At 62.4% G+C, this 22,520-nt stretch overlaps 4 protein-coding genes across 8 annotated transcripts in view; 2 read left to right on the top strand and 2 right to left on the bottom strand.

Annotated features, from left to right (window-relative positions):
• LOC111145750 (ribosomal protein L7a) overlaps nt 1-1,451 on the top strand; it is a 2,891-nt gene extending 1,440 nt beyond the window's left edge. Inside the window, exons 4-8 of the mRNA XM_022500933.1 lie at nt 99-239; nt 427-506; nt 662-792; nt 1,073-1,142; nt 1,291-1,451. Coding sequence (XP_022356641.1) covers nt 99-239; nt 427-506; nt 662-792; nt 1,073-1,142; nt 1,291-1,395 — 527 coding nt within the window. The 3' untranslated portion in view covers nt 1,396-1,451. The remainder of the gene's footprint in view (nt 1-98; nt 240-426; nt 507-661; nt 793-1,072; nt 1,143-1,290) is intronic.
• Nucleotides 1,452-1,629: 178 nt separating this feature from the next.
• On the bottom strand, nt 1,630-4,914 carry LOC111145751 (surfeit locus protein 1). 2 transcript variants are annotated; one of them, XM_022500936.1, is made up of 8 exons: nt 4,579-4,914; nt 4,134-4,267; nt 3,971-4,053; nt 3,268-3,459; nt 2,504-2,576; nt 2,250-2,412; nt 1,883-1,964; nt 1,630-1,805 (listed from the first exon to the last, which is right to left on the bottom strand). In XM_022500936.1, the coding sequence occupies exons 4-8, from the start codon at nt 3,453-3,455 to the stop codon at nt 1,736-1,738; spliced, it is 576 nt and encodes a 191-aa protein (XP_022356644.1). In that variant the 5' UTR covers nt 3,456-3,459; nt 3,971-4,053; nt 4,134-4,267; nt 4,579-4,914; the 3' UTR covers nt 1,630-1,735. The 2 variants fall into 2 exon arrangements, with proteins under 2 accessions (XP_022356644.1, XP_022356642.1); XM_022500934.1 differs by lacking the exons at nt 4,134-4,267; nt 4,579-4,914 and having other exon boundaries at nt 3,939-3,983.
• Nucleotides 4,915-5,199: 285 nt separating this feature from the next.
• Nucleotides 5,200-9,406, top strand: LOC111145527 (surfeit 2). 2 transcript variants are annotated; one of them, XM_022500437.1, is made up of 7 exons: nt 5,200-5,282; nt 5,367-5,521; nt 5,729-5,923; nt 6,094-6,197; nt 7,971-8,159; nt 8,332-8,495; nt 8,811-9,406. In XM_022500437.1, the coding sequence occupies exons 1-7, from the start codon at nt 5,205-5,207 to the stop codon at nt 8,895-8,897; spliced, it is 972 nt and encodes a 323-aa protein (XP_022356145.1). In that variant the 5' UTR covers nt 5,200-5,204; the 3' UTR covers nt 8,898-9,406. The 2 variants fall into 2 exon arrangements, with proteins under 2 accessions (XP_022356145.1, XP_022356146.1); XM_022500438.1 differs by lacking the exon at nt 5,729-5,923.
• A 232-nt stretch (nt 9,407-9,638) lies between these two features.
• The window catches only part of LOC111145528 (surfeit 4), a 13,184-nt gene continuing 302 nt past the window's right edge, over nt 9,639-22,520 (bottom strand). The window contains exons 1-6 of one of the 3 annotated variants that reach the window (XM_022500441.1): nt 15,877-17,129; nt 14,425-15,533; nt 13,726-13,802; nt 13,088-13,131; nt 12,420-12,606; nt 9,639-11,650 (exon numbers count right to left, since the gene is read on the bottom strand). In XM_022500441.1, the coding sequence (XP_022356149.1) occupies nt 11,384-11,650; nt 12,420-12,606; nt 13,088-13,131; nt 13,726-13,802; nt 14,425-14,530 (681 nt within the window). In that variant the 5' untranslated portion in view covers nt 14,531-15,533; nt 15,877-17,129 and the 3' untranslated portion in view covers nt 9,639-11,383. Of the gene's footprint in view, nt 11,651-12,419; nt 12,607-13,087; nt 13,132-13,725; nt 13,803-14,424; nt 15,534-15,876; nt 17,130-22,520 lie in introns of those variants that run through there. The other 2 variants (XM_022500440.1, XM_022500442.1) reach the window with 2 other exon arrangements.

Raw genomic sequence — 22,520 nt, 5'->3', positions numbered from 1 at the left:
GGGGGCGGGGGCGGGCCGGGCCTGACCTGACCTGGCCTGACCCGACCCGACCCGACCCGGCCCGACCCGGCCCGGCCCGGCCCGACCGCGGCCCGCAGCCACGCAGCTGCTCAAGCTGGCCCACAAGTACCGGCCCGAGACGAAGCAGGAGAAGAAGCAGCGGCTGCTGGCCCGGGCCGAGAAGAAAGCGGCCGGCAAAGGCGACGTCCCCACCAAGAGGCCGCCCGTGCTGCGAGCCGGTGAGTGGCCCCTCCGCAGGGCGGGCGCGCGGGGGCGGCTGCCGGCCGTGATGCGAGCGTTTCTTCAGCTGGAGTCGCCGTGGAGAGCGAAACCGAGCTTTTTAACCCTGAGCCGCAGCCGCGCCCGAGCAGGGCTGGGGAGTGCCGCGGGCGGCCCCGCGGACTGCTCACGGCGGCTGTGTCCTAGGGGTGAACACGGTCACCACGCTGGTGGAGAACAAGAAGGCCCAGCTGGTCGTGATCGCGCACGACGTGGACCCCATTGAGGTACGTGGGGCCGGCGGGGCCGGGGGCGGATTTCTCACCGGAGTCCGCCTCGAAGTGGGAGGACGCGAGCCGCTGCGCCCCGAGCAGCCGCCGCCGAGTCGGCCCTTCCCCGCTCCCCCCTTGGTCAGAATCCGCCCGGGGACGCTGTCTTCCAGCTGGTGGTGTTCCTGCCCGCCCTGTGCCGCAAGATGGGGGTTCCCTACTGCATCATCAAGGGGAAGGCCAGGCTGGGGCGTCTGGTGCACAGGAAGACCTGCACCACGGTCGCCTTCACGCAGGTCAACTCGTGAGTATTCGCGAGGCCCCCGCTCCCGGCAGCCCGTCGGAGTCAGTCACCCCTGCCCCGGGTCATTTAATTCCTAAGGACGAGACACGCTACCTTACGGGGGAGACGCGTGCCTGGGTCTTTGCCGATGATGGTCACGAATTTCTTCACCTGAACGAGCCGTGTGGTCGTGTTGTATCTGAGGCAAAGGGCTCGGGTTGGGGCGGACGGGGCCCTCGTCCCTGCTCTCTGGAGGGGTGGTTGAGAAGCTGCTGACCCTCGTTAACCCCTGCCTGTTCAGGGAAGACAAAGGGGCTCTGGCGAAGCTGGTGGAAGCCATCAGGACCAATTACAACGACCGGTACGACGAGGTAAGCGGCAGCGGATGTGGCGCGCTCCGCACGGCCAGTGGGGACCGGGCGCCCGGCCCCTCCTGAGCAGTCCTGCTGGACAGGGACTTGGAGCAGCCCAGTGGGAGACCGCGGGAAGGAGGCCCCGCTGACCCCTCTGTCCTTGCAGATCCGCCGCCACTGGGGAGGCAACGTCCTGGGTCCGAAGTCGGTGGCTCGCATCGCCAAGCTGGAGAAGGCAAAGGCTAAAGAGCTGGCCACCAAACTGGGCTGAGCGGCCGCGGCCGCGCGCTGTACAGAAAACTAATAAAGTTGTCTTGGTCCCTGTGAGTTGGCGTTTGGGGTAGACACAGTCCGTCGTCTCACTGTCCATTTGGGGCGGTGGCAGGCGTTTCCCAACCCAGGGCAGGTGGGGGGCCTGGGGGACCGTCGCGAGCACACCGCCGCGACCTCTCAGCGGCACGAGGCACTTGAGCGCGCAGGCAGGGACGCGGGCAGACGCAACAGGTGCGCGGCAGAGAGTTTATTTACGCGGACAGACCCGACTCTGAGTAAAAACAAAGTTGGAAATCAGGGACTCCTGCCGACCGCAGCCCGGCACCCACGACCCGAGCTCACGGGCCAGGAGTCCGGCGTAGGAATTTCTTAAACCACAGGTAGGATGTCGCCGCACAGAGTCCGTACCTCGGGTCGAGGAGAGAGAGCGTCAGGGTCGGGGGTGGGCAGGGGAGAGGCAGGAGCGGCTGGAGACCGGGACCTACCAGGTGACGATGTACTGCATGTGCTCATTCCTCAGAGTGACTCGGGTCTGCCCTCCGACGGGTCCCCCGGGGACGGTGCTCCCTGCAGAGACCGTGGGCTCCGTGTCCATGATCACGGCCACCCGCTGTGTGTCCCCCACAGCACACTGGCCAGCTCTTGGGGCCTTCCAGAGCCCGAGAGCTGTCGTTTCCGAACCCGTAGCCAGCCCCGTGTTGCTTTCCTTGGCCCCTGCCAGACCCCACGCTCCTCCCGCCCTCGCTCCAGTGGAGCCAGTAGGAAGGAGGGGAACGTCTGGGCAGAGACGAGGGTAGAACCAGGTATTACAGACGCGACCTGCTGCTCTGGGGTGGGCTGGGCACAACGTACGGAAGTCCGCGTCAAGGAAGATGGGGTCTGCGCCTGTGAGCCTGGCCATGGCCTCCAGGTCCCGGTAATGCCAATGGTTCCTTTCCGGATTGTTCTCTGGGACAAAGGGCTTCCTGGTCTCTGTCAGCCTCACCATCCCAACTAGGTCGACTTCTCCCTGGATCTGGAGAGGGAAAGGAGATCGCACTTCAGGGCCTGTGGTTTCTGGAGCGCCTGCTCACGGGGGGGGGGGGGGGGGGGGTCACACCCGTTACCTGGCCTTTCTGCCGAGTGTCAGGGTTCACCTTCTTCTTGGGGACAAACCCTCTGTTGACCAGGATGGTGACTCTGCAGCGACAGAAGCATGCTCTCTCAGGTGGGGAAGGGCTCTGGATAAAGATCGTCACTGGTCGTCCTTGTGAGCAGGATGGTGCTTGGGAAGAGTTTAAAATGGGAGAAGCCCCCCGTTCCCCGGCCCGGTCTTAATGACAGGACCATCAGCTCTCTAAAGACTGATCTCCAGGGTCCGCAGCCCCCATCTCCGCTCCCCTCTGTGCCTCGCCCAGTGCAGCGTCCACACCCTGACGCCCCCACCAGCAGCTGCCTTGTATACCTGCCTCCAGTACCCACTCGGGGTGGCGGAGAGACCCTTCCAGACCTAGAGCTGGGAAGTTGCTCGACTTGGTCTTGCAATGCCCCCTCGCTGGACATGTTGCCCTCCCAACGCCAGGCCAAGCCCGAGTAGTCCCCTGGGAATCCTTCCCTGATCCCACCCCCTCCAGGCAGAGCTGGCCGGTTCCTTTCCTTTACGAGCCCCTCCTCGGGCGGCACCACAACCATGCAACACGTTGGCCACGAGACCGTTTCTCCGGAGTGGCTGATGTCCTTCGCCTCCCCAGACACAGCAGTGACTCAGTAAGAAGTAAAACGAATTGGCTCAACAATGTCGGAGGTACAAATTCCAAACTCTCAAGGAATTGAACCTTCTGCGTATCTTGGATTTCCCCAAGGCTGGTGCATCCCTGCATGTCCCACTCACCCCAGGTCAGTGCAGTGGAAGGGGGTGATCACGTAGGCACCGCTCTCAGGTGAGGAAGAGAGACGGCCAGCCTCCCGGGCCTCTCGGGCCGGGTCCACCATGGTCCGAGGCATCATGTACAGCTCCTTGGAGTGGTCAAAGTGCCCTCTGACCCTCACTGGCCTGTACTCCAGATTTTTCAGTTCCATTGGGCTACATGGGAGTGGGGAGAAGTGAGGGTGAGGCCAAGCCGGGTTGTACCCTGCACATCACAGACACGGCACGCGCGTTTGCTCCCCTAAAATGAAAGCTCTGTGGACCGTATCTGTCCCTCCAAGACAATGCCTCAAAATGAGGAGGCAGAGGCAGTAGAGTCATTCAGGGCACTTTTTCAAGATAATGCTCTCAAGTCAGGACACAACATGAGGGTGCACTCTGCCCTCACCCACCAGGTTAGAATCCTGCTATAGGGGCCGTCAGCACTGGGGGATCCTCAGGTACAACACGTCAGGAAAAAAGGTAAAACTCAGAAAAATATTTTTGATCCTAAGTATTAAGTATCTCAGGCAGCTTCGCAACGGTGGTCAGGAAGCCCAGTAGAACAACTGGTTTTGCGCGCCCCGCGCCCCCCGCCGCCCCCCCGCCGGTCTAAGGGTCAGGATTACAAGCAGAAGCCAGGCCCCGCTGCTGACCTCAAGCCCGAGGCGGGCAGCCACACACTCACTCTGCTGGCAGCGGGACGGGCTCAGCAGCAACTCTCGACTCCAGCTCTTCGATCAGCTTCAGCTTCCACTTTCGACGCTGCACCTGTGGAAGCGGCACAAACGTGAGCAGATGGCGACAAGGTCAAGCGCTCAGCGCCGCGAGAGCTAGAAGCCAGTCTTTACCTGCCATGTCCCCAGGCCAAAGGCAGTCACAGGAATGAGAAGCAAAAACCAATGGAGGAAGGAGTCCTCTTGCGCTCTCGTGGCAGGTGCCTGGGCTGCAGAGCTGCCCCATCTGCTTGGCCCCCAGGCCAACCCTAGGAGGTTCAGGACACCGGCACGAGGTCAGAAGCCCTCCGCGAACAGAACGGGAGCAGCCCATTCCTCAAGGAGACGCCGCCTCTACTGCTGGAGAGGGAACAGACCACAGGCTGCGGACAGCAGCCAACCTGCGGCGCCCTCCGTCCAGCCCGGCTCCTACACCGGGGCTCGGTAGCCGGTACACCCAGTGGATGTTTACCGACTGAATACAAGACCTAGGGCTCAGTCCCGGCCGTGCCACCAGCCGCCACCCCGGAAAACAGCTCTGCCTTCCTCACGAGCTGCGGTGAGCTCCACCAGGACGCACCCGCGCAGACCGACCGGACAGGCTCGGGAGAGCGGCTCCAGGAGCACTCCCAGCGGCCTGTTTTCCAGCACTCGGAGACGGAGACGCCACGACGCACAGGAGAACACACTGCAGCTGTCGGAGTGTGACGGGCCTCGCGGACGGCGAAGAGGCAGGCCCCCAGCGGACTCCCCAAACCCTCTTCTCCCCGCACAGCGTCCCACGCCGCTGCAGGTGCACGCGCCCCCCGCAAGCCACGGGTCCCAGACCCCTCTCGGCCGGGTCCGGCGCTGGGAACCGCGCACTTCGGTGCAGAGCGCCGGGCGGGCGCGGGAGCCGCTCTTCCCGGGCGCCTGGGGCTCACGCGAGCGAATCCTCACCTGGGCGCGGGGGCACCGCAAGGACGCTCCTCCTGACCGCACGGGGCGAGGCCTGCGGAGACGGGGGCAGCGGCCGAGCTCGCGCCAGCCGGGGCACGGGCCCCCGAGCCCACCCGACACAGCCGCGCGCCGCGCTCACCGCCCCCGGCCCCGCCGCCCGCAGCCCCAGCCACCACACGGCCGCCGCCATTGCCCGCCGGCACTTCCGGCCCGGAGGCATGTGCTTCCGGGGCGCCGCCGAGCCCCGCCCCCGGCCCACGCGGCGCCATGGCGGAGCTTTCGGCCGACGTGTGTGCTTTCCTGCGGGAGCACCCGAGTCTGCGGCTGGAGCCCGGCGCCCACAAGGTCTGCGGGGCCGGCGGGGGAGGCGCGGGCCCCGCGGTGTGCCCTGGGCCCCCCTGACCCCCGCGCCCGCTCTCCGGCCCGCAGGTGAAATGCGCGCTCACCGGCCACGAGCTGCCCTGCCGCCTGCCCGAGCTCCAGCTCTACACCCGCGGCAAGAAGTACCGGCGGCTGGTCCGCGCCGCCCCGGCCTTCGACTACGCAGAGCTCGAGCCGCACATCGTGCCCAGCACCAAGAACCCGTACGTGCGCGGGGCCGCGGCAGGCGGGTTCCCGAGTGGGGACGGGCGGTGGGTGGCGAGCCCCGACCCCTCTCCGCCGGGTGCGCCCAGCTTCGGGTGGGATAGGCGCCTCCCCGGTGCTGTTCGGTGTCTGCAAGGCTGAGGTTTGTCACCCGGGCTTGTCCGCTGCCGTTCGGAGCTGCAGGGCTTGCGCTTTGTCACCCGAAGTTCTGGACGGGGTCAGCCTCGCACGTGTAAGGAGAATTCGGTGGAGCTGGACACGCATGGCCGCCAGTGGCTGAAGGGAAGTGGGCGAGAGCGGCTGCTCCTGTTCATCCCGCGCCTTGCCTGCCGGTCTCCCACGTGCCTTTCCTGGTCCTCGACGGGCTGCCCAGACTGGCCAGGCCTGTGTTCCAGGGCAAGGTGGGGTGGTCGCGGCTGCCCTGGGTCAGCGCTCTGCACCCCGGCTGCAGAGTGGAATCGCTTGGGGAGCTTTTAAGAATCTTGCTGCCGGGGCCACCCTGCAGACCTCCACTCTCAGGCTCTGGGGATGTCGTGAATGTCCCCGCTGACCGAGCTTTCCCTGTCCCCAGGCACCAGCTGTTCTGCAGGCTCACCCTGCGGCACATCAACAAGTCCCCAGAGCACGTGCTGAGGCACACCCGGGGCCGCCGGTACCAGAGAGCTCTGCGAGAATGTGAGTAGCCACGGGCGGACTCGGCCTGCCTCACTCCACAGGTGTTTGGGGGATGCGTGCCCCTTGAAGGCAGAAGGGTCTCAGTCACCCTTTGGCACCAGCTGGTGGTGCAGTGGGCTCCGAGGTCACTACGGGCGAGCAAGTGCTGTGAAGGATGTGTGCCGAGGACCACCACGAGGCCCCTGGGGAGGCTGAGTCCCTGAGTGGAGACTTCAGGGACGTGGGGAGTAGAAGCAAAGACTCAGGTGAGGGCAGAGGCAGAACAACGCTTGGCTACAGGAGCTCCTGGAGGAAGGCCACTGTGCTGCCTGCAAGGTGGGGTCAGCAGGGTAGGTGGGGACAAGAACACAGGGCCTTGGAGGTCAGGACCACATGAAGTGGGGAGGCATTGAAAGGACCGAAGCAGGGCGCAGCACAATCACTTTGTGTGTCAGGGTCACTGTGGTTCCGAGGGGGGCGGGGTGGGGAGGGGTGGAAGAGGGGCCGCTCAGTGCTGTGCAGTTAGGTGAGGTGACCGTGGCTGGGGTGACCGGGTGTTGGCAGAGAAGATGTGCATAGAGCAGGATCAGTGGGTAAGGGAAGGGGGAAGTCAGCTGTGACCCCCAATTCCTGGCTCGAGACCTGGGGTGGTTTAGGAGAGTGGCATCTGGATGACAGGCTTCGTGGGAAAATGAAACGTTGCTGTCAACGTGTGGCAGGGAGGGTGACTACTGACAACAGGGGCCAGCACTCGGACGATGCACGCCACTGACACAGGTGGCGTTTGCATTCCTGAAGCCATGGAAGAGGGGACAGGGCCGGTCCTGAGCACGGAAGGAGCCCCCAGAAGGAGAGAAGCAGCCAGGTGGGGTGGTGTTGGGGCAGAGGTCTCGAGAGCGGTAGACTTCTCAAATGTTCCTGAAGGGAAGGTGGGGGAGGACCAGATGAGCGGAGTACGGTGGGTTTGGACGTGGACACCGGCAGGATGAAGAAGAGAGTCTGAAGGCTTTGTTTCCCCAAGAAGACAGGAGACCATCTTCACCTAAGGCCAGTAGTGAAGGACACTGTGGAGTGTTGAGAAGCAGGGATCCTGCGCCCGGGCAGAGCCTGAGGGCTGCTTGGTGTGGGCGGGAAAGGGAGAGCTGGGTCACTCCAGGAGCAGAACAGTCCTCCCGACGCTGGAGTGCGTGGCTCCCAGGACCAGTGGCCAGAAGGAGCCAGAGCCTGGCAGCCGGGAAACCTGGCTGGGGATGCAGATGGGAGACAGTGGGTGCAGAGGCCAGTGGCCAGGAGGCCAGGTGGGACCACAGAGTGGGTGGCAGAGATGAGATAGAGGATAGGACCTTGGAGGTGGGCAGAAGCAGGCAGTGATATTGGAGACCAGGGCCTGGTCCCCCTTTTCCCTCCTCCCTGAGGGGGCCACACTGGACAGGAGAGCCAGGCCCACACGGGGCATGTTTCCCAAGTCAGGGCTGTCGATGCCACCCTACTCCCCATCAGGGCTCCGTTTCTATCCACTGCTCTGGGCCAACGGCCCAGGTCGCACGAGCCCCACCATGCAGTGTGGAGCCCCAGCTGACGTACCAGAGGCTTCCGGGAGCTAGGCTGGGGCTGGGGGTTCAATGCTCGAGGCCCAGCACGCCCCTGCATCTTCTCACTCCACAACCTGCACCCGTGCTGGCCTCCTTCTTCTCCTGGTAGAAACTGTGGGGTGTGGGGCCCTGGTGGAGCCTGGCTCCGCGCTGGGGGCCGCGGCAGACCCAGAACCAGGCAGCGTGCTGGCCTGTCCCCCAGATGAAAAGTGTCAGCAGCAGGGTGTGGAGTACGTGCCTGCCTGCCTCTTGCACAAGAGGAGGAGGAGAGAAGACCAGACAGATGGCGCCAGGCCGCGGCGTCCGAAAGAGGCCTTCTGGGAACCTGTGTCTAGCGACGATGGCGCAGCCACGAGTGACAGTGGCGACAGCATGACGGATCTGTACCCACGTAAGCGGCTGCCCCCCCCCAGGCGTGGGTCCTGGCTGTCTCGTCTGTCCTGAGCTCTCGGCAAGCGGCTCCGGCCTCCGTCCGTCTGTCCGTCCCACCACGTGTCCTCAGGTCCTGGGCCTGCGTGGTGAACCTCACCTGAAACAGCCACCCCACCCCCCATTCCTTCTAGCCGAGCTGTTCACCAGAAAGGACCTGGGAGGGACGGAGCCTGGGGACAGCACCGAGGACTTTCGGACAGAAGAGGAGGGCGAGGAGCCAAGGCGCGCCACAGGGACGAGCCCCGGGGACGGAGAGCCGGCGGCGGCCCAGGCGCTGGTCCACAAGCGGAGGAAGGTAAGCGGCCGCTTACCTGGGGGTAGTTTTCTGTCCTTAAACATTAACAACCTCGTTTTTGCAAATGAAAGTAAACAGAAGCCAAGCCGGCTCTGGCCGCCTCCCGGTTCGAGGCTCTGAGAGCTGCCGGGTGCCACGGGGAGCCCGGCCGGGGGACTCGCTTCCGGACCCAGCCCTTCGCCGTGAGGCAGTGATGTGCCGAGGCCTCTGTCGTCCCTGGTTCCGGGGCTCGAGAAGCTCCAGGCCTGCCGTGAGGCTGGGTCCCGGGGGGTGCAGGGGGCAGGCTCACGAGCTGGGACCCTGTTCGTGTTGCAGAAGCAGTTGAGCTCATCGAGGAGGAAGTTTAGAAGTCGTCATCGTGAGGCTCAGAGCTCCGGCTCTTTTAAACAGTCCGGTTTGTAAACGGCCGCAGACAAAGCGCGTGTGGAGCACCATCGAGAACTCCTCAGCCACCGGACCCCGCGCTCCTCTTCCAGCCGCCCGCAGTGCGTCCTCGCAGCCACTGAGGTGCCCCAGGGCCTTCTCCCTCCACCCTGCGCCGGCTGCCCCCGAAGGTGGGGCTGGGGTCAGAGCCCCGGGCGTCAGGTGCACGCTCCCCACCCCCAGGGAGCACAGGCACCCTGAGGGAAGAGCTCGGTCCAGACGTGGCTTCTGAGTGCTCCTCAGCGAAGCCTGGAGGGTCTGTCAAGCTCACTCGGCGTCCAGGGAGAGGCCTGGCCAGGCCCCGCACCGGCGGGACAACACCAGAGGATCACACTGCGTACAACAAATGCCATTATTTATTTCGATGTTTCCAAAAATCAAAACGTTTTCAAACACAACTAAGATATAAAATACAGCATAAAATGAGATTTATACCTATTTCCCACATAAAGCAAAAAAATTTTCAGAAATTGTTTTGTCAAAGCCAATTGGTAGATGGTATTTTTCTTTCCTCCCTGCAAAGGCGTCTACCCCGTCCCAGGCGGGGGTCTGCTCAGGGCCCGGTGAGCCCGGAGCCTCCAGCACGGAGGGTGACCTCTGACCAAAACCCCAGCCTCCGGGGGTCAACCTGTTTCTACAAACCAGTAAAGGCCTCGCGAGCACGGGGCCAAGAGGGACCCGTACCCTGCCAAAAACGGTGTCACGGAGGGACAGCCTTGGCTGAGTGTCATTTGAGAGAACTCTCGTGCTGTGCTGACGGGGGAGGGGGTGGACCAAGGGACGGCCCCGCCCAGGTGGAGACCTGGAGTCAGAGCCCCCCTTCGTGTGGGGAGCATCTGAGCGCTGGGAAGTAGAAAAGCCCTCCGTCCGTAAGCCATTGCTGCTTCTTCAAAAGGCCAGAGGGGTGTGCAGGTGGGATGTGGTTAGGAACGTGTGGGGATGGGCCTCCACAGGGGCTGGGGCACGGGCACAGGTGGGCCCCTGACGTGTGCCACCATGGCCCCCGGGGCTGGTAGGTCCAGGCTGCAGAGCCCGGCGAGCCTCTGGGAGCTGAAAGGGGGGCAGGTTCCCCGGCTCACCCTGGCTCCGGTGTGACTGGTAGATGGGGCTCCCGGCTCAGGACCGGCCCCCAGCATCCCCAGGGGTGACCCTCAGGCCTGTACATGTAATGGCTGAGCCAGGAGAGAAGACAAGCTCCAGGCGGTCCTCGGGCGAGTTTGGTCAGCCGGCCCCCAGGAGAGTCGGGGGAGGCACCGAGGTGTCCCACTCGCCCCCTGCGGTGTTGCTCCAGCCCAGCGAGTGGAGAAGAGCCACAGGCGCTCGTACCCCCCAAGAAGAGAAACGCAGTATAAGGCAATGTTAGAAAACTTTAAATACAGGATTGAGATCCAATCAGTAAGGCATCACAAATCTTAAAAAGTAATTTGGGCTGCATTCAGCATAGCAGATAGACGATCTGAGTAAGCGACAGCCTAGGGAGGGTGGTAGGCCGCGGCTGCACAGCCTGGGAAGACCCCCTCTAGCCAGGGGAGAACCGCGCAGGCGCCCAGCCACATTGGAGCTGGGCCCACGGCTTCAGCGGAGGCTCTGTGCAGAGGTCGGGGTGAGGTAACTGGTCTGAGAGCCCGCTGTGTTGCCGCCCGGCCCCCACGGCTGCCACCGGGCCCACCCCCCACACGGGAGCCAACCTGCAGGTGTGTGGCCAGGCCAGGGTCAGAGCAGGGGTCCCTGCAGGCTCCAGGGGCATCCGAGGACTTGGAGCGCCTCTGTCCCCACCTCGAGCCACTAAAGCTCCTGGGGTGGGGGCGGGCAGGTTGCCCTTTCAAACATCAGCCCCAATCTGAGGCGGTTTTCTGACCAGTGACCTCCACCATGAACAGTGGCCACGGCCGCCCTGCCCGGGCAGCATCATTCTTTGGGTCTGGGTCTCTAGGCCATCACCGGCCCCGCGAGTGTTACAGTGTGGGGCGGGGACCCCTCGGAGCCATGGGAGCGGTTTAAAACTGGGACTTAGTGTGTCTGATGTTGGGCTGGGCCATCCGGAATCCTTTCGTTTTAGTTAAAAACGTAAACTGAAAGCATAGTAAGAGGGAGACCACTCTGAATGATACACAGACGGATCTGCTCACAGGACAGCCTGACACCCCCACCCGCAGACCCGAGGGACGAGGACAGGAGGCCGCGGCCGAGCCCGCACTCACTCCGAGAAGCTGAGGCCTTGCCTTGGGAGTGGGGGAGGGGGATACTGCCTGCCAGCCGGCCGGCTCCGATGGTCGGCTACTAGGTTAGGGGTCCAGAGCACATTCAGCCATCAATTTTCAGGTGTCTGCAAAGAAACTCTCAAAACATCTGTGCCTTTGCCAAGGGAGGGAGGGAGAGGACACGTGAGCGCCGGCAGCTTTGTCAGTCCACCCCGAGCCAGTCCTTGGTGGCCGCGGGTCTCAGCCAGGGAGGGGAGGGGTCTGTTACCACTCTTTCTTCTTCTCGTCCATGGAGACGCCCCCAGGGCCCAGGGCCACCACCAGGAGCAGGCCTCCGATCACCGACATGGTCTGGAAGAAGTCGTACTTCAGGAAGTCGTGCATGGGCTTATAGACAGGAATGGTCCAGAAGGCGTTGAAGTACACGTTGATGGCAAACAGCCAGACGACAAGAGTCAAAGCAGCCAGCTTGGTTTTAAAACCGATGGCCACTAAAATCATCAGAGCTGTGCCCACGATGTTCTGGAGAATCTGCAGAGGTCGGAAAGGTAAGAAATCCCCCCAAAAAGGTGAGGAAGAGACATACCCTGTTTAACAATCAGGCAAGTTGCCAGTGCCCTGGTCACTGTGGTTAGGTGTCAGGGTGACGTCACGGAGGGGCGTGCGCTGTGCTCACACCCGAGGGGGCCGGGGGCAGCACGGAGAGAGCAGCGCTCCAAAGCGCAAGCCCTCGGGGCGAGAGTCAAGGTCAGCCTCCAGCCAACAGGCTGTGACCTACGACACACTCAGGTCGGAGCCTGTGGGCCCGCAAGCTACTGGGGTGGTTCTGCCCCAGAACGCCTTAGAACCAGGCTCCCCCAACCAGGGCACCAGGAGCCCCTCCTGGGGACCCCTCCCGGCCAGGGCACCCAGTGGGCCCCCCAGATGTGCACTGTAAGCTCCTGGGGACAAGACAGGACCTTCTGCTCTGAGGCTGACACCCGTGTGCACAGGTGTGAGCAATGGGCAAGGGAGGCAGGGAGAGTCTGTGAAGAGCCTGGGTGGGCAGCCCGGGGCCGGTGGATCCGCACCAGACCCTCCCGCGGGGTCAGGGAGACTCTGGACTTCATTTGTCCACCCTGAGCCCATGAGAGCCTGCCGGGTTTTCACTGCTTTTAACAGGATCAAAGGTTCGCTTCCTCGGAGCCAACTCGTTCCGACATGGCTCTGACGGCCCCCGACAACCGGGGGACGGGGTGGCGAGCAGCGCGCCTTCCCGAAGCCCAGGAGACCTGCCCGTTGGAGCGAGCGGGACACTTACGGAGAAGAAGCCGGTGTCGAAGTGCAGCAGGGTCATGAACATGAGCACCAGCAGGACCCTGCCCCCGAGCTGCATGTACTGCTTGGGCGAGCTCTCGCGCATGGTGGGGACGCCCGCGAACATGCTCTTCCCCTCGGAGCGCGACTCCGCCAGCAGCAGCAGCAGGCCTCCTCCCAGGGCCAGATTCCTGGGAACAGACAGGCCAGGCGGGTCAATACGGCTCACCGGGCCCGACACGTACCCGTCGCACCGGGCCGGGAGACCTTGGCGGGAGCCTGGGCAAGGCCCTCGGGTCCCTCTCTCCAAACCAAGACGGACCAGCTGGGTGACCGCTTCCGCCCGCAAAGGCCCCCCACGGCTCAAGACAGACGCGCCTGTTCTGCCCAACAGGGACAGGAACCTGATCACACTTGGGCCCCATCCCAGCTCTGGCTCTAGGGGCGACCGGCCTGTGAGCAAGAGCTCACTCTGGGCCTCCTTCCCTCCCTCATGAACACAGGCTCGAGGGAGACGGCTTCATCCGGGCCTGGGTTCGGGGGCAGGGAGGGGTGCCCCTGCCAACACCCCGACAGACTCCAAGCACACTTGGACCCAAAGACGTCCCCTCTGACTGCTGGTTCCGGAGTCGAGAGCCACGAAAAGAAGCTCACCGTGGGGCGCACACGTACCTCATCAGAAACTTCAAGTCCCACAGGATGCTGTAAGCAATCGTCTGGAGGGAACAGAAGAGACACAGAAGCTGGAGTCAGCATTTCCAAACCCACTCGGGTTTCCACGCGATCGGCTGTGGCAGGCAGTTCCTCCGGTGTAAGTGCGCACACAAGACCCACTGCCGCTTTAGGGCCCCAGGACGGCTCCGAGTTCAGCACCCGGGCTCAGCACATCTCGGCCCGGGCCTGCGAGCCAGCACCTGCTGTCCCGGAGCCCACGGTGGGCGGGGGCGCTGAGGGTCACGCGCTACGGGTCGCACAGCTCACACGGCCGGCCAGGTGCTCTTTATGAGGGAAAACGGTGAGACAACGTCTTGGCTGTAGCCAACCCTGTGGTTTGTCCCCGTCAAAGGAAACTCACTGAGGCGGCCCGAAGGTGGGTACCCAGAGCCTGGCACTTCTCCGGGCACCAGCCTCTCCCGCTCCAATGAGCTTGCTGGGAGGAAATTCCAGTGGCTTCTCAGAGAAGAGCAGGAGGTCCGGGCAAAGGCAGAGGGCTCGGGGGAGGGACGCTGAGGCCCCAAAGACACCTTTGTGCAAAAGCTCTGCTCCCGCCACCGCGAGGAAGAGCGCACCCGGGCCTCGGCCCCGCGTACCTGCAGCGCTATGATTCCAAAGAGCCCGAAGCAGGCGTACTGCACGAAGTTTCTGCTCAGCACCAGGACGCAGCCGGCTGCAAAAGACGAGGGCAAGGCTCAGGGGCTGCGGCCAGCCCCCCATGAAGCAGCAGCCCCAGAACCACCCCGAGGGAAAAAGCAACTTCCAGGAAACCAGCGAGAGGCACGGACCACACCCACGTCAACTGGACCTCGCTTAGCAGACACCGTTCCAGAAAGTGGTCCCTTGCTCCAGAGAACGGGCCCCTTTCCAGAGTGGGAGGGCCCTCGGAAACTCCGCTGTGGAGAGCTCCGGGAGGGGCTGAAAAGGCCCCTTTCCTGCCCCGCAAGGTACCGGGGAGGGGCTGCCACCAGAAGAGAGTGGTCAGGAGCAGAAGACCTGAAGCCCCCGGGAGCTGCTCTCCAGCCTAACGCTCTCCCTTGCCCGTGGTCCTTCCCCTCGCCCTCTCCCTGGGCTCTGACCCCTCCGCTCCTCTTGGGCCCACCCAGCTTGCCCAGATCTCCCAAGCGGCCCAGAGCACCCACCCCGAGGCCCGCTGCCAGGCAGGGAGGGGAGGGAGAGCGTCATCCGCCCCAGGAGACCCTCAGTGACCCACTCTCTCCCCCACCCGCCCCGGAGCACATGCGCTCTGACCGCGCATCCCCGGGGAATGCCGCCCGCGCCTCGGGGCCACTCACTCAGCTGTCCCAGCAGGTTGAGGAGCACAAAGGCGGAGGCCAGCGCGTAGCCACAGCCCCACGTGGTGTCGATATAGTCACGCTGCTCCCCCCACTGGAACCACATGCGGACGCCGTCCTCCAGGAACGTGCTGATCAGGCAGAGACGCGCCACGTGCGGCAGGTACTGCTTCGTGACCCGGAGGAACTGTGGGCCCCAGAAAGCCCGCTAAGGCGGCTGCGGGCCGGACACTGGACCCCCCCCCCCACAGGCGCAGGGCCCCTCAGCACCTCTCTCAGCCCTGCCCTGTGGGTCTGGGTGTGCCATCGGCCTCTCTGGCTCAGACCCCCGGGGCGACGGCCACCGCGCCCTCCTGTGATCCCGTCCTCTCGGCACCCGTGTCCAGGCGGCAATGACGGTCGTCAAAACGTGGGACGGCCACAAGACACACGGCTCGGATTCTCGGGCAAGGGCCTCAGTGAATTAGGATCACCTTGTGACAAGCTGTGCGCGGGGCGTCTCCCTACCTGCGCCCCCGGGCATTTGCACAGAGCCCTTCTCTATCGTGGGCTGCCCTGGCCTCTGCCCGCCAAATGCCATTAGCAGCCCCACTCCATCTGCGACAACCAAAACTGCCTCCAGACAGTGCCACATGTGCCTTGGTGGGACAAACGGGCAAACTGAACCCCCCCCAGGGGAGAGGGGCTCGCTCAGCACCGCACCTACCCGATGCTGCCTGCTGGTCACACACAGCGGAGCGCGGCCCCGCACCCCAGCGACACTCAGATCCCCTCTAGGCGGAAGCCGAGCACACCCTGAGATGCCGCTTAAGTGACAACCGGGGTCCCGGGCCCAGAGGGCCTCTAGGTTGACCCAATGGTAAGCTCCCATGTCTCCAGGTGGCCAGGACCTGCAGAGCCACTGGGAGGCTCTGGCAGCCACGCGTGCATTTCCTGGCCCGGCCCAGAGTCCGTGCCACAGCAGGTGGACCGCAGGGCGCCGCCAGTGGGAGCGCCCATGGGGGGCTGGTGCGTCACACGGCTCCACGGCCCTGAGTCTCCCACAAAGACATGGCGACAAACGGGTGGACGACTGTGTCAACAGCAGAAAATTCAAGTTCGGAAACTCGCTGGCAAACATCAAGGAGAGAGAAAACAGGTTTAGGACTTCCTCCTGCCCCGCGGGGTGGGCCATTATCAACAAAGGCACAGTTAGGAAACAAATACGCGAGCTGAATCGGGGCACCAGTGTCCCTTGGGTCCCAACAGCCACTTTCTCTTTCCAACCTCGAAAAGAAGTGCAAAGAGAAACCCTACAACCCAGGGTGACCGCGGCCATTTGCGGAAGACCAGGACCCACCCACGGGAGTGACGCGTCGGGCGGCAGAGTCCAAAGGGCATCTGTGGGTCTGACCCCACAGAGGGACGGTCACATGAACGTCACAGTCCCTCTTAGAGCTGATGAAAACTTACTGGCACCAGTGAAAGTATGTCTGGTTTCTAAGAGCATCTCTTAATTGTTGGCGTTTTGAAAAGCTGCTTTCCAGTTCCAGACACAGCTGACGCTCCCGGCCGCAGGGAATGAGCCTCCGGCTGTTCCAGTGAACCTTCGCGGGCACACTTTGGCTGGGTCAGCAGAGGAGCCTCCCCTCCCCCTCCCCCTGGGCCACAGCAGACAGGCTCACCTGGGAGGGAGGGAGAGCAGGAGAAGGAGCTTCCGAGCCAGCGGGCCTTTCTCCGCACCCCTCCTGAGCTTGACTGAGCCCCAAGGTGGCGCTTCTGCACCCACCTGCTCAGCCCTCGACCACAGAGGTCACAGTGAGAGACAAGACACGCCTGGACCATCGACCAGGCACATCTGCGAAGACGAGGCTGGGCCCGTGCACTGAGCAGTCGCAGCCAAGCCCCATCAGTTGGGAGGCAGGGGACGGGTTCTGCTATCCTCCCACAGAGAGAGGACGGCTGGGTGAGTGGTTGCTAAGACTCTTTCCAACTTGAGTGAGCAGAGGAGAAAAAGGAAGGAGAAAGAACCTTGTTTGGAAAGAGAGGCCTCGAATGCCCCTGTGAACTCGGGAGTCTCCGTAGCGCACGTAAGACGTACGGACAGTCAGCATCCACACACCCCGGTGTCAGACCCCTGGGAACAGGGGCAGCGGACGCCACCAACCCTGCCCTTTCCGCCTCAGGGGCCCAGATGCTCTCCTAAGGCCCAGCAAGAGTCCCCGGTGGACTCACCCGCCGTGCAGTCCTCAGAGACACAGGCATGGAGCCGCAGCGGGACTCCAGGGGAGGCTGACCCCAAAAGGCAGGCAGACAGACATCAGGGGGTGCTGGGCTGCCTCCAAGCTGGAGCTGAAAGGCGCTCCCGTGCTCCCCAATGAGGACAAAGGAGCCCTCGCCATCATCAGGCAGCCCCACTGAGCACACGCACTGCTCCGCGGCGACGGCCCAAGAGACACAGGCAGTGTTTAAAAGCTCTGAGAGGAGTCTGTACCCCTAATTTGAGTGTCTGGGTCAAGAGGATTAAAAAGCAACAGAGAGACTCCTCCCTTCCCCACAAGACATGCTGAGGAGACGCTCTGAGCTTGGGGGAAAAATGCCAAAATTCAGGTAATCTCTGCTGTGAACTAAGCACCTATCTGATTTTCAAAGTCAGATGTGGTCTAGGCTTGGAGCCGACTATATTTTGTAAGTCACACTGCTCCAGAATCTCTCTTTTTTAAAGATTTTATTTATTTGATAGAGTGTGTGCGCACAAGCGGGGGAGCAGAGGCAGAGAGAGAAGGGGAAGCAGGCGTAACTGACTGGGCCGCCCAGGCTCCCCTGAACATGGGCTTTTTTCTCCCGTGTTCGGTCCACACAGGTGCTTATTAGAGGCTGGCTGGCTTGAAAGAGGTTCTGGAGGGGCGCCTCAGGGGCTCAGCAGGTTAAGCATCAGCCTTCGGCTCAGGTCATGGTCTCAGGGAGCCCCACGTCAGGCTCCTGCTCAGTGGGGAGTCGGCTTCTCCCTCTGCCCCTCCCCCCTGCTGATGCTCTCACTCAGGCTTGCTCTCTCTCTCATAAATAAAATCTTTAAAAAAAAAAAAAAAGGAAAAAACCTATGCTTAAACACAAGGTCAGACCCAGTTTGGGGAACCTGGGTGGCTCCGTCGGTTAAGCGTCTGCCTTTGGCTCAGGTCATGATCTCATGATCTCAGGGACTGAACCCCGCAATAGGTTCCCTGCTTCTCCCTCTCCCTCTGCCTGCCGCTCCCCCTGCTTGTGCATGCCTTCTATCGAATAAATAAATATCATTTAAAAAAATGGTTTAAGGGGCACCTGGGGGGCTCAGTGGGTTAAGCCACTGCCTTCAGCTCAGGTCATGATCTTAGGGTCCTGGGATCGAGCCCTGCATCGGGCTCTCTGCTCAGTGGGGAGCCTGCTTCCCCCTATCTCTCTGCCTGCCTCTCTGCTTACTTGTGATCTGTCAAATAAATAAATAAAATCTTAAAAAAAAAAATCATTAAAAAAAAATAATGGTTTAAAAAATAAACAAGAGGCCAGACCCAATTTTACGGATTCCCTGAATGTGTGTCGGTCACAACGGTTCAGACTTGGCCGCTGAATCCACATCCCGCATCTGTGGACAGCATCCCCTTGACAGATCAGGGATGAGCCCGAGTCAGGCACCTGGCAGTGCCCAAGAGCCCAGAGCGGTCCCCTGTCCGGTGTGCACACAGCACCAGCGTCCAACACGCCCACAGGCCCTGCAGAACGCTGCCACTCACGGGAGCAAATCATGGCAAGAGAGCTGGAGGGGGAGACTGAGCAGGGACAGACCGCGGGCCAGGATGGCCGGCCTCTGTGGGGCGGGCTTCTCACGGGCATCTCCAAGAACCCCAGCGCCAAGCAAGGTATGGTTCAGAGCAGTGAGCATCGGAGGGACTTGGGCAAGACAGAGAGCGAGACTCATTGACGAGGCTTCCAGTTCTGGAGGGGATTTCAGAAACACACGCCACCTGCGACCTAACTCGTGATCACAGCCCACAGCCACCTGCAGCACAGAGAACCCGACTGTCTCTGAGTATTCAGGACGGAAGGGACTGGAGGGACACAGTGTGCAATTCCTGGTGGAGAACTCAGAGGAAGTGGAAGAGGGCGAGTCACACCTTCTGATCGCCGGGGAGTGGGGCTGCCCTTCTCAAGGACTACATCAAGCCTACACATCCCAGGTAATTAGAACTTGTGGTTGGTGACTTCCCTCGCATCAGGCTGAGTCAGGGCCAAAGCAAGAGTACAGGGCGCACACGTGTTCACCCGCCATGACCTCCGAGCTCCCCAGCAAGTCTCCCAGCATGCTGCTGCCTGGGGCTTCCTGCCGCACCTCCAGGAACAAGTGTCAGCAGGCCCTGGTGTGTACCAAAACCCCACGTGACCAAGAGCCCAAGCTTAGGAGAGCAGCGACAGGTCCCACGGACCAGAACAGAGCTGTGCCTCATTTTCTAGGAGGCGCCTCGCTAACCGCAGTCCCCCATGTCTCCACCCTGCTCCCCAGAAGAGGCAGGGCGGCTCTTCTAACCTCCTAGGATGGGCAAGCAGGGAAGAATGAGCCCTCCGTGCCCTCTCCCCTTACTCCTGATGGCATAAGGCAGGAAGCCCTGGGAGGGAGTGGGGGCACAGAGGAGAGGAACGAGATACTCAGAACCCATCACCGTCCCCGGAGCCTTACTCGCACCCAGCGGCCATCCACACAGTTGACCCAAAGCCCTAACACCTGTGCCCTACGTGCACCCTGGCCCTGTTCGGTCGGGCCATCCTCGCTGCCCAAGGCTTGACCACAGGCCAAGGGGAGCACCCGGGGGGTCAGAGCTCCTAGGACTGGCTCACTCATGCCAAAGACAGGTAAAAACCAACAGCCCCCCAGGAGACCAAGGCCCCACTCGGCTTATCTGTCACCTTGGTGATGAGCCGTCAGGCCGAACCCGTTAGGTGCTAATACTCCTGCTGGCCAGTACAGAAGGGCTCCGGAGTTACGCGGTGGGTTACGCGGTGCTGAATGGCAGCGAGCCCCGGCCGCAGGACTCAGACGTCACTCCGGATTGCTGAGCTCATTGGTCTCTGGCTCCTTCGAACCTGGTCTCAGACGGCTTCTGGATGCCTAGCGTCTGCAGAGGGCACGCTCAGCATTTTTTCTAGCGCCTGCTTCCTGGGAGCGGGTCACTGTCCCTGGCTGCCGGGGGCGAGGAGCTTGATGCCAGGGTGCGGCTCTCCAGGGCCTGCCAGCCAGGACTAACCGAACAGCTGACCCTGTGCTCTCCCTCTGTGGGCCTGCAGGAAAGGGTGCGGGCCGGCCAGGAGGCCAGGAGCCCGGCCTTCGGTCCTGAGACCCTGAGCCACTGCAAGCCCGCCCTCCCGCTGCTGAAGGTGCAGGCGCCGCGGGCAGCCTCGCACGCGTCCAGACGGTAACAGCGCTACACACGGATGGCCTGGCCCAGAGCGAGTGATCCTAAGTACTTGGGCTTGTGATCCTAAGTACTGTGGGAAACACAGGCCTTTTTAGGTTCCCTCTCACTAGCCCAGACTTTCAGGTCAAACTCTGTCACTTGATTTGTGCTTTTGTCTTCTGAAGGCCGGGTGAGAGAAGCTGGGTGCATCACGTTACCTGATGGGTGCCTTCGGTATTTCCCCGTTCCTTTCAAATGAAATCATTTTCAGTTCTAAAAGCCTGGACTTAAGCACCTTTATCATTGGCGGCTTTGTTTTAATAGTAGTGGATCGATGCGAAAAACAAAAACACCATGGCAGCTTGGCCAGATTTTGTCCACGGGAAACTGTCACTTGGGATCTCTGCTCTGGTGCCCACATCCTCCTGCGTCGAGCCTGCCTGTGGCAGCAGAGGCTCCTGATTTTGGTTTTGAAGTTCTGAAGACTTTGGTTTTGCCCTCCCAAGTCACCCACAAGGGGGCACGGAGATGTCTTCGGACATCTGCTGCCACCAATCGGGTGGGCCCCGGCATGGAGAAGCCGACCGTGGGAGCCCGCGCGGCCTGACGCACACAGCCCTGGGCCGCTCCGGGAGCCAGGTGTGGTGGCGCGTGCCCTTTGGTGAGGCCAGTCCTTGTCCCTCCTTTTGTGCCAGAAGAACACCAGGCCTCAAAAGCTTGTCTTGTGTAGCACAGGGCAGACCCCAGCAGGCCCTGCCTTCCTTCCCAGCAGTAACCTGGCGCAGGGAGACCCTGGGTCCCCTTCAAGGGCCTTTCCAGTTCCAAGATTCTGCTTCTTCCATTTCAAATAAAACGCGTGGAGAAAAAGAAGAAAAGATTACATAAAGAGATTTTTAACTTTTTTTTTCTGTAGGAAAGTTTATCATTTGATCGCTGGCAGCAGCTGGGTTACAGACATTTTAGCTGGATTTGGTTATGAAATGCACTTGCAAAATCAGGGTTCTCCAGACTGAAGAGTGAGTGTACAGAGCTCCCACGGCCCCCTCGGCTGAAAGGAGCCATCTTCTTTGCGAGTTGCTACTTGGGGAAATGAAATCGGGCCACAAAAACCGTGTCAGTGAAAACCGACAGGGAAGGAAGGCCTGCTCGGTTCCTGAGAGCTCTCCGTATGAGCTGTTTCTGCGAAGGACACAGTTTTTACACTGTGTCTGTAAACACAGAACCCTGACCTCAGGGAAAACTATTTCTTCAAACTGATACACTTTTTTTCTCCCCCAAACTGGTCTTCAGATACCAGCGCACAGGAAAGTGGTGGAAGGAGAACCGATGAGCAGCCCGCACTAGAAGATTCGGCCCTCGGAGGGGAACAGCGGAAAACCCTGCTCACCCGCACCTGATCCGAAACACCTTTATCTTTTTTAAAATCACACAAACCCATGCGAGCCTTCCGATAAGCTTACGCCTCGGCGTTCGATGACTCAACACGACCTCCATAAAAATTAAAAACTTAACCTCACTACTGTTACCTCTGGCAAAAACCGCAAACGCATTAAGGGAACCAAGGAACGAAATGGCAACGGGGCGAAACCCGGGTCGGCCTGGCAGAGATGAGGCTGTTGACCCACAGACCTAACGGGATACTTTACAAGTAAAAGGGACACTACATAGTCGAAAGCTTAACCGAAAGAGGGTGGCAGTGCTGTCCTTTCCCCTTTCTAGGGTCTGACTCGGTCCACCCGGTGTGCGTCCACTGCCTGCTCCAGCCTCCCTGCCGCTCAGGAGGCCGCCTGTACACTCTGGGAGGGAGAAAACCAACCCAGGAAGACGGGCTTCCCCTCCTCCCAGGTCTGTGTGCAGACAGGGACCCATTCAATCCGGTCCCAGGGCAGAGTCCAAACAGGGAGGGAAAACGCGGGGAGGGTCAGAGGGACCCCACGAGCCCAACACATCTGGGGAAGAGCAAAGAGAAAAGTGCCGAGGCCTCTAGCGGGGCACACACCAGGGCGCACCCCGCTCCGGGAGGGCCCCCCAGGCCTCCAGGCGGACCAACCCCAGCTCAGGACCGGAGCTCCCCACCCCGCCCCCTAGGAGCGCCAGTGAACGGGGAGGCGCGCAGGGACCACCCCGACGGTTCAGAAGGGAGAGGACGCTCCGGGTCGCCAGACTTGGCCCAAACCAGCGTCGCTCCCAGGACCCCAGGACCCCAGGACCCCAGGACCCCGGGCTCCCTTCTCATGAGGGGGCGAGGCAGCCCCTCCACGCCCCTCTTCTTCTGGGAGCGCCCGGTCCGCGTTCGGGGGGCACAGCTCGCCGACCCGGGTGCCGACGCACGGCCCGAGAACACACCCAGAGTCCTGGCGGGGAGGCGGCGGCCAGGGCAGGCCGGGCCGGGAGGCCGGGCCGGGGGAGTCCCGAGCCGGGAAGCGCGACGAGCCCGGGAGGGAATGCCCCGGTTGGGGGAGGGGGCGCGATCCGCCGGCGGGGTCGGGGGCGAGTGGGGGGGCGCAGCGGGGACGCGGCCCAGATCTCGGGGCAGCCCTCCGGGGTCGGGGCCGGCTCTGCGGGCGGCCGAGGGCTCGGGACCCGAGGGGAGGGCGGGCGGCGGGGGTCGGGGGGCCCCGCGGGAGGGGGGCTCGGGGCGGGGGCCGGGGGCGGGAGGCCCGGCCGGGCTGCAGGCCGCACCTGGTCGGCGAA

Source organism: Enhydra lutris, unplaced genomic scaffold (genome assembly GCF_002288905.1).
Source record: "Enhydra lutris kenyoni isolate GAN:26980312 unplaced genomic scaffold, ASM228890v2 scaffoldscaffold13, whole genome shotgun sequence".
NCBI classification, from domain to species: Eukaryota; Metazoa; Chordata; class Mammalia; order Carnivora; family Mustelidae; genus Enhydra; species Enhydra lutris.
The sequence above is the reverse complement of the archived record's forward strand: the minus strand, read 5'-3'. Positions and strand labels throughout refer to the sequence as shown.

Bases quoted from the DNA above. Each gene is read 5' to 3' on its own strand.
- LOC111145751 (XM_022500936.1), bottom strand. From the start codon at position 3,455: ATGGAACTGAAAAATCTGGAGTACAGGCCAGTGAGGGTCAGAGGGCAC. The intron at 2,577-3,267 runs GTGAGTGGGACA...CTGTCGCTGCAG, and splicing joins TTCCACTGCACTGACCTGGG to AGTCACCATCCTGGTCAACA. The intron at 1,965-2,249 runs GTACGTTGTGCC...CGGTCTCTGCAG, and splicing joins CTTCCTTGACGCGGACTTCC to GGAGCACCGTCCCCGGGGGA.
- LOC111145527 (XM_022500437.1), top strand. From the start codon at position 5,205: ATGGCGGAGCTTTCGGCCGACGTGTGTGCTTTCCTGCGGGAGCACCCG. The intron at 5,522-5,728 runs GTACGTGCGCGG...TGTCACCCGAAG, and splicing joins GTGCCCAGCACCAAGAACCC to TTCTGGACGGGGTCAGCCTC. The intron at 8,496-8,810 runs GTAAGCGGCCGC...TTCGTGTTGCAG, and splicing joins TGGTCCACAAGCGGAGGAAG to AAGCAGTTGAGCTCATCGAG.